General features: G+C 40.7%; 1 protein-coding gene across 1 annotated transcript in view; it reads right to left on the bottom strand.

The window, feature by feature from the left end:
• LOC146991395 (multidrug and toxin extrusion protein 1-like) overlaps positions 1-13,468 on the bottom strand; it is a 31,383-nt gene that overhangs the window by 12,946 nt on the left and 4,969 nt on the right. Inside the window, exons 6-11 of the mRNA XM_085767469.1 lie at positions 13,149-13,193; positions 12,962-13,059; positions 12,593-12,690; positions 10,418-10,599; positions 10,208-10,316; positions 9,141-9,216 (exon numbers count right to left, since the gene is read on the bottom strand). Coding sequence (XP_085623595.1) covers positions 9,141-9,216; positions 10,208-10,316; positions 10,418-10,599; positions 12,593-12,690; positions 12,962-13,059; positions 13,149-13,193 — 608 coding nt within the window. The remainder of the gene's footprint in view (positions 1-9,140; positions 9,217-10,207; positions 10,317-10,417; positions 10,600-12,592; positions 12,691-12,961; positions 13,060-13,148; positions 13,194-13,468) is intronic.

Raw genomic sequence — 13,468 nt, 5'->3', positions numbered from 1 at the left:
GGCACTGGTCCTTGCAGCTATTTCATAGCTGTTGGGACCAGTGCCCGGTGCAATTGCCCGTGGCCCTAATAATAATAAGAAAAAATCCACAAAATAACTTCGCCCGGGCACTGGTCCCTGCAGCTATTTCATAGCTGTTGGGACCAGTGCCCGGTGCGATTGCCCGTGGCCCTAATAAGGTATCTCGGTGTCCAGAGGTAGTAGTCTCCCTGGACGCCGAGAAAGCTTTTGATAGAGTTGAATGGGAATTCCTTTTCACCACCCTCTCTAAATTCGGATTTGGCCAAGGCTTTTTATCTTAGACACGGCTTCTCTATTCATCACCCTTATCCTCAGTTCACACTAACAATGACATTTCTGCCTACTTCCCTCTTCATAGAGGGACCAGACAGGGATGTCCTCTTTCTCCTCTTCTCTTCGCTGCAGCTATTGAACCGTTGGCCATTGCTCTACATAGTCTTCCAGGGTTTAAAGGAATTACTAGATATGGAAATGTTCAGAAGGTATCTCTCTACGCAGATGATCTTCTTTTATTCATTTCCAAGCTATCTGAGTCTGTTCCATATATACTAAAAACTTTAGAATGTTTCGGAAAGATTTCTGGTTACAAACTTAACTTTGACAAAAGTGAGGTTTTTCCTGTCAATAAAGCTGCAGCCACAAATCTAAATCTACTTGCAACACTTCCCTTTAAAGTGTCAAAGAAAGGTTTTACCTACCTAGGGGTAGCGGTTGCAGATAAATTTGACAAACTTTTCAAATCTAATTTTGAAACTTTATTCACACGTGTCAAAGATGATCTTCACCGTTGGTTGTCATTGCCTCTTTCTTTAGCAGGTAGAATCAATTCAGTTAAGATGAAAGTACTTCCCAAATTTCTTTATTTTTTCCAGTGTATTCCTTTATTTATTCCAAAGTCATTTTTCCACAAATTAGACACGGCCATTTTGGAGTTTATATGGGACAAAAAGGTAGCCAGGCTAGCGCCGCCTACTGGTTCCGGCTAATTTCATTTGCCTCAAACATGTAGTCAGGACACTAGCAATGCGTTTCGGTTTGCTCCGTCCGCCAGAGCGGACGGACCAATCAGCGAACAGACGGGTAAGTGAAGGCGATGACGTTGAACTCAAGCGCTCAAGCTAACCTATGAGCTTAACCGGTGTATAGCACACGTGACCACCAAGCAGCAGCGATTAGTTGAAGCAAATGTAAGCAACCGCCTCCCGGAAGCAAACGAATCCCTATGGCTCGTGTTCAGACGCTATATCCTCCTGAGAACCAAGGGAAGAAAGTGTCTTACAATTTTTGTTTTTGTGTGATTTCCTATCTATTTGGGCCTAAAAAAACACATTACAATTTTAATTTTTTTAAATATATTTTTTATTTTAATTTCACAGCATGTCCACCGTAGAGGACAACAGGACGATATCCGCGTGAAAATAGAACTGAATTTAGAAAATGAGAAAAAATGAGCAGATTATATCTTTAGAGTGATATTCACCCAAGAACACATTTCATTTGAACAAATACAATAAAATTCTGTATCACTCTTCTGTTACTTGTTGCTTGCAAGGACAAAATGTATGTAATAATTCATTACAATGTAATGTAAAACATGTATTCAGTTCAACAGTGAACTATAAGACATAGAACGTGAGCATTTCTGCTTTTCTTCTTCCTCTGGACATTTTAACTGTGATAATCCTGGAAGCATGTTTTCTTTTTGGTTATGCAGAGGAACATCTTGCATTTGGTGCACCTGATGTATGTCTTCCCATTGCAGCCCTTGTTCCTGCATCTTTCTGCATGTTTGATGTCCATCATCTCTGGCATGTGCTGGGCTCCTAGTCTGCGTACAGATGGCTCTGGTTGTGGGATTCTCATTTTGGTTGGTGGCTGATACTCTTCCTCACTGTCTTCACTGCTGTCATCAAATGAAGAACTATCCAGCAGCTCTTCAGCCAGGTGCAACTTGAAGTCCAGGTACTGCTGTGTGTTCTTAGCTGGTCGATTCAGCGCTTTGCTGTCAGACTTGTACTGGATCCAAGCGTTTGTGATGGCAACATCAAAGAAATGTGTCATCACACGTGACGTCCACTTCTTGGTCCTGGTTGACATGCGGTAGAAACTCAGCATTCGGTCACAGAGATCTACGCCACCCATGTTGTCATTATACTCCCTGATGACTGCTGGCCGTCTCACCTGGACATGACGTTTGTCTTTGTTGGACCATCTGCTACAGATATCCTCTGGATCTTTTCCATAGGCAGTGGAGGCCATCAGAACGGGTTTGTTGTCAAACCATTTTGTCACTGCCAGCTCAGGCCTCTTCCGGACCACCGTCACTGAAGCCCCTCTCCCTTCTTTTCTCAGCTTCTTATCTTCTGGAAGCTGGCATTGCTTTGGAACCCGGTTCTTCATAATCGTTCCAGTTGCTGGAAGACCCTTTGAGAGCAAAGCGTCCATGAGATCGATAGTTGTGAAATATCGATCAAAGAACACATAAGTTCCTGTAGGAACTGACTCAACCATTCGCAAGACAGCTGCAGCTCCAACTCCCAGTCTTTGGCCCCTGAAAGTGTTCTTGCCCTGATAGACTTCGAAATCCAGGACCAGACCGTTTGTGGAGGCAAGCACAAAAACCTTTAGGCCAGTAGGGTTTGGCTTTCCTGGCACATACTGCCTGACTGGGCAGCGGCCTGTGAATGGGATGATTTGCTCATCAATGCACACCTTGTCACACCTCGGAAGGCTGAGACAACCTTGCCTCACACGGTCAAGCAATGGTCTGACTCTCCAAAGAATGTCTGACTCCTTTGCCTCTTCAGTTACATCCAGGTCATTGACAATCTTGAGTGAGCTCCTCAGCTTGTAGAACCTATCCCTCGTCATTTTCCTGCTAATAACTGGCACTTTAGTTTTTTTAGCCCAAAACATTTTGACTCTGGGATAGCCAAGGCAAGCCATGTGTACTGATATGCCAAAGAAAATCTTGATTTCTTGGGCAGTAGTATTCAGTGACACTCCTGTAGTTTGCAGCTGTCTTTGATTTGTAAAAGCTGCCAGATCCTCAAAGATTTTGTCATCTATGTACTGTGAAAAGTACTGGATTGGACTCCAGTATTCACGGATTTTGGGGTCATCTTGATTGGCAGGAAGCCCAGGTAGCACAGGTGTGAATCTGTTATGATGGATGGAAAAAAAAACACATACATTTAAGTTAATAAAAGGAGTAGCAGTTAATTTGTTTCACATCCATTTGGATTAATGCAGTAATTTCAGTGTCATGGATGTGATATGACTCCCTATTGACCATCTTTATAAGCATATTTTTAGGTAACTTGCATATTTTAACAGCATTTACACATAGCACAATACAATAATCTAACATGATAATAAAATGTAATACATTAGCCTGAAACTAAATAAAACATACAAGTTATTCCTGGTCCACAGAGCACGACGGCTTTCCTGCTCCTTCTCTGCCTCTGACTCTGTCTCAGATTCTCCTGCATCTTCTTCCTCTCCTTCTCCATCATCATCTTCTCCTATCACAGGCTGATACTCATCCTCCTCATCCTTTTCCTCATCTGAAAGCTCCAAATCTGAATCTCCCTCTACTATCCGGTATAGAATCCTCTCTGCTTCACTTCTTTCTCCTACAACAATGTGCAGTCATTAATACATTAAAATTGTCCTGGTGTCCACTACAGTTGACATTCATTAAATGACTGTTATTTCAAAACAGAAATAATAAAACTGTTTTCAGATGTAAAAATATTGTTATTAACATGTTTATGAACAAGAATATATATAATTATCATGGTAAAAATAGCAATAAATAAAGAATATTTGACTTACCTCTCCTCTTTCCATAAAATGTGGTTGTTGGTATGGCGGCCATCTTGATAGAGGAAGAAAGTAAAGTTCCCAGCATGCAATCCCACAACATGACACATCACTGGAAAGCCCAGGATGTCCTCTACAGAACACTATAGGGGTTGGTAGGGTAACTTCAACTACTTAAGGAAGATGCAGGTGAACAGAATGTCCATTATAAAGGACATAAATGAATGGGCCGGGTCTCAGGAGGATATGAAATGTAATGAAATAAGCGGCTGATGCATCAGGCTAACAAAAAGGTTCCCCGACTGCGTAAAAATGTCCACTACTAGGGATGCACATGATTAACCGTTTAACCGTTAACCGATAACAAGAACTTTGACCGATTAATACTATCGGTTATTTATTTATTTTATTAGCTCCTTATGTCGTCAACTCATGGGGGCGTGTCGACACGTGCAGAGTTCACGTGCCTTCAGTCATATTTCGCAGCAAAAAGTTCCACAGGAGGACTGACAGTATGTGCAGCAGCCCCCATGAAGGAAGATCAGACAATAAATGTAACCTACACGGACATAGATGTGCATCACCTGTAACAACGGCGCTGGAAAAAAAAAAAAAAGAGGACGTCGCTGCTTTCCAGCCTGTTCACCTGCAGCTCTCCTGCAGCTCCACAGAGCAGCTGTCAGAGGAGCTCCGCTGTTCCTTCAGCCTGGTGTTGGGCTGCACTTTGTATAAAAACAGTTCTACATTGGACGATCTAACCTCCAGAGCGCGATCAGCTGAGACAGAGCGCACTGATCAGCTGTCGCGGCGCACGTGTGTATTTAACGGCAAAAAAAAAAAATTGAAACAAAAAAAAATTTTTTCTCTCTCTTTTTTTTTTTTGGGTCGTGCACCACAAGATTCTTAATCTTCGGTTAACGAGCGTCGGTTATCGGTCAGAAAAAAAATTCTAAATGTGCATCCCTATCCACTACCCAACTTTTTATACTACTACTGGGCTGCCAACATGCAACCAATCCTGCACTGGATGCGGGCAGATGATGATTCCCCTGCTTGGTGTCTGATGGGAGTCTTCATCCTGCGCTCCAGCCTCTCTCTCTTCCTTCCCTGTGTCTGGTAGGCTCGAATCTGGCAGCAATATACTACTACTACTACTACTACTACTACTACTACTACTACTACTACTACTCTGTGTATATGGAGACAGTTTTGTAAAAATATTGGAGCTCAGATACCACCACTATGCATGCCAATTTGTAAAAACCCTATATTTCCCCCTTCAATGCAAGACAAAGCCTTTGATTTGTGGTTTCAGAATGGCATACGTACAGTGAGGAACTTGTTTGTTGAAGGTGTCTTTGCTTCATTTCAGCAATTAGCTGAGAGATTTCATCTTCCGAATTCTCATCTGTTTAGATACCTTCAAGAGACTTTTACAGAAAGAGGTATCAAGATTTTCCACATACTCCAGCAGATACACCTATCGATACAATTCTTAAGGCTCCCATGGCAATGAAGGGATTAATATCTACTCTCTATGATGCAGTTCTCTCTCTTTGCTCTCCATTTGACCAAACACTTGTAACTATTTGGTCCCAGGATCTGAATGTAGATTTGTCAGACTTATGGGAATCTATCCTCTTACGTGTCCATTCATCTTCTGTGTGTGCCAGACATGGGGTTATTCAATGCAAGCTTCTACATCGTGTATATTGGACCAAGTCCAGACTATCCCGTATCTATTGTAACATTGACCCACTGTGTGATAAATGTCGACAACATTGTGGTACTCTTATTCATATGTTTTGGACATGTTCATCCTTGCATACATTCTGGGTTTCTATATTCTCTACTCTCTCTGATGTATTTCAAAAAACTTTGGAGCCATGTCCACTCATGGCCCTATTTGGTGTCTTATCAGATTCCACTAAGTTATCAAAACCCCAATCTGATTTTGCTGCTTTTCTCTGTTTGATTGCTAGGCGTCTAATTTTGAGACACTGGAAATCACAACACCCGCCATCACATTCATTGTGGATTAGAGATATATTAATGTTTTCAAAACTCAAAAAGATTCGACACTTAAAGAGAGGTTCTGTATCTAAATTGAATGAAATCTGGCAGCCATTTCTTTTGCATGTAGAGAGCCTTGTTTTACAACCTCCAGATACCGTATAAGTTTACTGTACATCTATTTTGTTACCTGTGACTGTGAACTTTGTCATGTAACTGCCCTGGTACATGTGCTTTGATGTAGATATGTGAGACCCCCCTGAACCCCCTCCTTTTATTCATCTATTTATTTTATTATTATTATTATTATTATTATTATTTTTATTATTTTATTTCTTTTCTTTTTCTTTTTTTTCCTCTTTCTTGTATGTATGTGCTGTCGTCATTCTTGTAAATGGATAATGGATCCCTCATTGTCCGATCTTCTATCTTTTATTAATGTATGTGTAAAAAAAAAAGAAAAAAAACCTATAAATAAACATACCATGAACAAAAAAAAAAAGACAGAATGCAGCTGGAATAGACTCCATGAGTTTGTCCAAAACCTTATGACCCTTATTATTCCTCCAGGGTCTCCTGATAAACATATACATTGACTTCATCAGTAAACAGGACTTTTCCCAGTCACCCACTGAACTGCTGGTGTTTCTTTGCTCACAGAGGGAAGGCCTTGTTCCCGTCCTGAGCAGAGAAACCACTTCTTGTCCTCTGAGACCAACATGGTTATGACCTGGTTATGACTGTACTTTTGCTGATTGGAGTCATGCTCTTAATTTACCAAATTCTGCGTCTGTAATGAAGTTGTTTTTTCGTCTCTGGGGAAGCTAAGCTCGTCCTGTTGACCTTCTGAGGATGTGGTGATTTGGGGTCAGTCAGATTGTTCTGTAATTCGTCCTGTTTTCTACCATGTGTTTTAGAGCTGCATGCCACGCCCCCTTAGAAACATTCAGTCTAACTATGATTCGAAGCTAGGACAGCTCTCTGGCCCCAGAATAAGAATAAGAATAAGAAGCGTCCTTGGGTGTCTTGAAAGGCGCTATATAAATCTAAACTATTATTATTATTATTATTATTATTAGAATAACAGTCTGACTTCAGACACTTTTTGAGTTGATTTTCATATCACTTTCCCCCACAATCACATTGCTATGACATAAGCAACGATGTGCTAGAAACCTGAGGCACAGCCTTACATGTATTTATAACATGTAAGGATGTTGAATGTGGAGTTATGTGAACAAGCCTCATTTCATCAATGAATGTCAAACTTCCTGATTTTTTTCTGGGTCATGTGAAAATAGATATTTTGAGGGAGGTCTCAGATGTTTGGATCCCACTGTATCTCTGTGTGAAAAAATATGATGAACCTACCCCAACACTACATATTAACAACATCTCTCCGTTATATCTCAATTTCAACAAGACATATGTAATATAAGATGACATAATAACACAATAACCTTTATGGGACCATTACTTGTGTGGCGTGACTCTGATGCCTCAGTTTCCTGGCGCAGGCTAGAAGAAAACTGTGTGAGACCCTGGAACTTGCAGGAGGTTCTTTTTGCTAACATATCCAATAAACAATGCCAATTACGTTTTGGTCCAATAGTCTCACAACTCATTCAGACATGGCGTGCGGCTGAGCTTCAGTGTAAAATCTCCTGTAAGTGGCATACACTTACACCGATCTTTAACAACAATGGCCTATTAATCGGAGGGAGACCGATCTCTTGTGCTGCCTGGTGTAACAGTAATATTCGCACTTTAGACAAGGTATATAGTGACACTGGGCTGCGCACCTTTCAAGATATTAGAGACAGGCACAATTTGCCTGCAAACTCGTTCTTCTTCTATCTGCAACTTAGATCATCTTTACAGGCGCATGGTGCTCCGGTACCCATTCACCCACTATACAAAGTACTTGCCACTCGAATCAAAAAGAGAGGGTTAGTATCCGCACTTTATCATTTCTTCCCGGAGGCCTCCTATAATGAACTACCACTTGACAGATTGCCCTAATTTGGACTCTGATTTTGATTGGTCACAGGTCTGGGCAAATATTAGAGAGGCTTCCCGCAACCCCGACCACCAGCAGATCCACTTTAACTATGTACACAGAACATATTTGACCCCTCGCAAACTCCATTGTATGAAGTTGATAACTGATCCCTTGTGTAGCCTGTGTTCTATGAAGGCCTCTGGCACTTTTTTGCATATGATGTGGAACTGCCCTCCGGTTTCACAGTTCTGGTCCAAGGTGGCAGCCAAGCTTTCTGAATTAGTATCAGTGACCATACCAGTGACTATACCTGTCCTTTTGCTAATTGATCTGTTAAAGTTAATATTACTAAACTTAAAAAGCGCACTGTACTAGCTGGCTTAACAGCTGCCAAGAAGTTGATAGCCTTAAGATGGAAACCTCCCCATTCTCTCACCATCAGACACTGGGCACTTACTTTCCTAGATGTAATTTATCTAGAACTGTCAACTGCTAGAATTAATGGCGCTAGTGAGGCTTCCATAAACAACTGGCGTGCAGCAGCTGACGCACTGAAAGAACTTATAAGATAAGCTCAATGAGACTCTAACCTTGTTTTTCCTGAATGGGTTTGTGTGCGTGTGTGTCACGTCAGATCTATACTCCATAGGGTGCTAGAGAGCGTACCACTGTGAGTGTGCTGTTGGGGTGGGGGGTGGGGGGGTGGTGCCCATTTTCCTTTTACTTTTTTCTCCTTTTTTTTTTTTTTTCTATTTTTACTTATTTATTTTATAATTTTTAAGCACATTTGTTTTGGTTTTTCTTGCACCTATTGAAGTGCAAGGTTACACTATCACTATTATTATGTTTTGATTTAGTTGTTACAGTCAATTTTTGTACTGTCTCTATTGTCATTAATGAGTCATGTTTCTTGGTTGTAACTTGTATTCTTGTTAAATAAACATTTGATCACAAAAAATAACCTTTATGGGAAATTATAATTTCTTGACCACCATCATGGATAAATGATTATGGCCTGTTGGATTTCCCTAAAAACTGAGAGAAGTTTCCATGTGTAATCATTAATTGAGCTTGTAGGTTTGTTTGCTGGGCTGTGGCAGTGCCAACAGGGAGTTCAGGTTTGTGAGTCAGTATGAAGATGATGAGATGACATTAGGTAATTAATGACTGTTTAGACAACAATGTGAAACGGCTCTGCAACAAATAGACACAATAACTGAACAATTTAGTCAGTTCCAGACAGTGAAAGGTCACTGGGCAAAAAGCTTTTACTCACTGCTCGGAGGTAAAAATGTATCCAACCACGTTTCTGGTCAGGCTGAGAGTCGCTCCAACAAAACACGCAACTATGACTGCAACAAGAAAAAGAGACAAAAAGCAAAATATGTATTGAAAACATGCACAGTGAAAAAATGTCATTTGTTGATGGCCAAGTGTTCAATATCAAATAACTGGGTTCTATTCAGCTTTGGACTTTGAAGCACGTCATACCATGTGTTTCCTGTTCACCTCTTCACTGCTGACTATCCCATAAAGGGCACAAACACACACAAGCATAAACATAAATGAATTAAAACAGACATTAAAACCATACTAAGGTTATTCTGAATCAACCATCAAGAAGCTGCCACTGTAAATAAACACAGATGTTCTAAGGCTGCTGCTTCCCCAAAGGCCTGAGCCTGTGGCCCCTGCTGATGTGTGCTGTAGCTGGCAGCTACCATTGCCCACATGTAAGGCATGCACACACATCTGTAATTCTGTCTGCCACTGGTCCACATTGTTGACAGTCTGACACAACACTGATAGTGGACAGTATGAGGGGGTTGCCCTGGCCTCCAGAACCACTGCAAAGAATCTCAGCTGTGATGTCCTTTACTGTAACTCCCACATAAAACAAACTTCAACGACCGCCTCCTCTCACTTTCACAAATTGCATAAAAATCCTCTCATCCTGTCAAAAACAAACATTTCTGCCATATTAGCTTCTCTGTACTAACTGCAGAGTCCAGAACCTAAAATTGAAATCTTTTCACCTATAAAGACATCTGAACTTGACATAGAACATCAATGATACTGGGATACTCGTAATGCAATTATGAAATAAAGACAGATTTTTAGGTACTTTGAAAAAAACTCTATTATGAAATAAAAACATCTTCAGAAACAGTAGATTCATTTATACAAATTATTTGTATAAATATTTAACAATTGATAATGTCAATTGTTAAATATTTATACAAATATTTATACTAATAATTCTTTAGAGCTTCATATAAAACAACTCGACCAAAGAGGAAAAGGCATTTCTTTACTTCCATAACTTCCTGTCTTGACTCTTACATGCACAGATGATTGGCACTTTGCTCGACAGCTTGGCTTGCTCTATGTTTCCTGCACCAAGAGCATTTCCGACCCGAACACTGGCAGCAGCAGAGAATCCTAGAGGGAACTGTGGGAAAACCGGACAACAACACAAAGTGTATTTAAGGTTTTCTGAACCATAATTTCACTGAAGCAATGCTCCTGCAGAGAATCAGTATTTGTAATTACCATGTAAGCTACGACAGCCAGCTGATATGTGATGGACTGAGCTCCCAGCTCAGCCTCACTGATCACACCAGCCAGGAATCCTCCCACCTCGAACATCCACCACTCCAGACAAAGCATGAGCATACTGGGAATGGCCAGCTGGACGAAGGGTCCCCACTCCTGCAGACAGTCGAGTGACCAACCTATGGAACAGGGGTCCAGACATTACAGTTTTTCTCAATTGCTAAAACACTAAACCCTGTTGTCTGAACCAAATTCTCAGTTGCCTGAACCCACTGATTGAATCAGTCACTCTTTTGGCAAAACCATCAGCACTTTTCACCTGTTTAGACACATCTTACCAACACATTTTCATTGTGATGCACCTGTGTTGCAAAATGCTGAGCACAGGTGGCAAAAGTCAAACACAAGTAAAGCACAAGTTTCACCGGTTGAACACAACAACTCAAAATTGATAACACTTGTGTCCAATGATGTGAGGGCACATATACTGTAAGCCAGTTCAGGATGAAGTCCTGTGGCCTGACCCAGTACAGAGAAATGATGCTGTGGCTGAGTTGTGCACTTCTCATTTCTATATTTTTGTACTTTATTTTTACGTAGGCTTACTGCATACAAGTGCTAAATGCACAAGATTTCTGTTTGTCTTTGTACTGTACAAGTGCTACGTGTAAATGCACAAGATTTCTGTTTTTTGTACTCCTTTTTTTTTTACTATGTACAAGTGCTAAATGCACAGGTTTTTTGTTTTGCAAGAGGAGAAGATGAGAGGCTACAGGGTGAAGAAAGAAAGGATGAGGGAGGGAGGGAGGGAGGGAGGGAGGGAGGGATGAACTGGGCAGAAAAAAAGAAGGAAGGAAAAGGGGATGAAATGGATGTGGAGAGGTAAGGAGGAGGGTGAAAGAAAGGGAAGGAGAGAAGTGCTGCAGTGTAAATGCACAGGTTTTTTGTTTTGCAATATGCATTTAGCTACAGTGAACGATAAACATTTATTTCTACAGCTTCATGTGCTGAGCATTGTGTTTTCTATTTTTCTATGTAGTGTTTAGTGGCTGCTCAGTAGTGTTTTTAATTTTGATTGACTCGGGGCACGATTTGGCAACAAAGTTCAGTTTTGGGCACAGATTGAACTGTTTTGAGGTGAAAGTTTGGTTTTGCAAGAAGAGTCTGAGGTTTTGTGAATGTAGCTTGAAAATTGGGGTTTGTGTTCACAGTTTAGAGAAAATGAGAGAAGCTTTCGAGAAATGTGTCTTAGCAATCGAGAAAAACTGTAAGAGAGTATGTGGGATACGAAGAAACCTTTTCATTTATTTCATGATTTAATTTTTCAATTCATGTTCAAAGTTGCATGTTTGTGTGCTGTGAGAGGAACTTTGTTAGTCCGGTTGCTTTTCCTCTGTGTTGCTAACCCTCTTCTCAGCCATGTGCATTTGCTTACAACGAGGCCGGCGAGAAATAAATCAATAGAGCGGTAGATAATGTTATTTATCATATACGATGTTGCAACATGTATATTTGTGTAGTTTCATCCGTCATAAACCAGAGATTATGGGTTACGGGGCGTGTTTGTGTCGTGGTGCTGCAGAGACGAGAGCTGCGACACCGGGGCAGTGGTGCTGATCTTGGAAAGTTGTTTTTCAGCCCAGAGATGCAATAAAGTCACACGCACGTGGAAGGCAGAGAGCCTCCATTCTCCCTCGTAACAAGTTCAGCCATTTATTAAACCATCACAATTACTCCAAAGCTGTTTAATTAAGGTAAAAATGTAGCATAGTTGAGCTACAAATCCTGCATAGTTCCTCTTTGAAACATGGTAAATATTTCAAGTACTTGTGGGTGTATTTTAGAAATAACAAAAGTCTAAAGTTTAATAGAGAGCCAGGTGAGAGTGTAACTAATGCATAACTAATTATGCAACCTTTCCCTTCACGTCAGAAAAAGACCATAATAACTGTATTACCGGTAAATTAATAGCCAGTCTGATATAACAGGCATGAGCAACTCCGTCACCTCTGCTCGACACTGCATCACGCAGTTACAGTGTTGCTAACTTTGTTAATCATTACACATATGAACGATTACAATGGATAACAGCTGTGGTGACAGACAAAATTACTAGAGAGAATAACAGAATTGATGCAGTCAACCACATAAAAAGACTAAAAAACACCTTACCTGCCCATGTGGCCTTGTGCAGACCCCTCCAGCAGATGTAAACATACAGAACTACAGCCAGCACATACTGAGAGATGGCATTGGCTGCTGCAGAGCCACTTAAAGCAAAAACAGCAGATTTTAGAGCAAGGAAACTATATTCAGATTACTCACCATACACAGACAGATAGAATGACAAAACACCATCATCTATCAAATGTTTTACTTCCTGTGAAAATATAGGATTTATTGTTATTAACATGTTTGTATTTGTTGTTGTGTTGTTGTTTTCCAGTTCTCTTTTGTCTTCATTTTCAAAAAAGGAGCTAAATGTTGTTACGCTTCATGAGAGCATTAATTAGTTAATATTCATGATGTGGCAAAACTTACGCAACACCCAGTTCCAAGCGATAGAGGAAGACGTAGTTGATGATCGCATTGAGCACATTTCCAATCACTCCAGTTATGACCTGAGGCCATATGATTCCCTGTAAAGCACAGCACAGCCTTGGTTCAGTGTCATTCATTTTAATGATAGAATGAAGTTTCTGTTTGAGAACATATGGCGAGGCTTCACCTGATTTTGAAGATACCTCCCCTGCAGCTGGTACATGAAGGCTGCCTGTAGAAGTCACACATGAAATTGTAACAGTGTTAATTGATGTAGGTAAAGAGTAAATCCAAGCATAAAAACACTGACTATAAGACACTAATTGAAGTCTGTGGCCCTTCGACAACAGCACCACACATGCACAGCTAAGGCTTATTATATTGTAATAGCCCTCTGACAAATTAGAACTGTGATCAGATGACAGCTAAAGTGACATTTCTGAACCCAGTGTCCTCTATGATTATTAGTTATTTCAACAGCAACACAAATACATGATGGCTGCTAGA

This window comes from Trachurus japonicus, chromosome 1, assembly GCF_045865225.1.
Source record: "Trachurus japonicus isolate A0001 chromosome 1, Traja_1.0".
NCBI lineage: Eukaryota > Metazoa > Chordata > Actinopteri > Carangiformes > Carangidae > Trachurus > Trachurus japonicus.
This window is presented reverse-complemented; position numbering and strand designations above follow the sequence as displayed.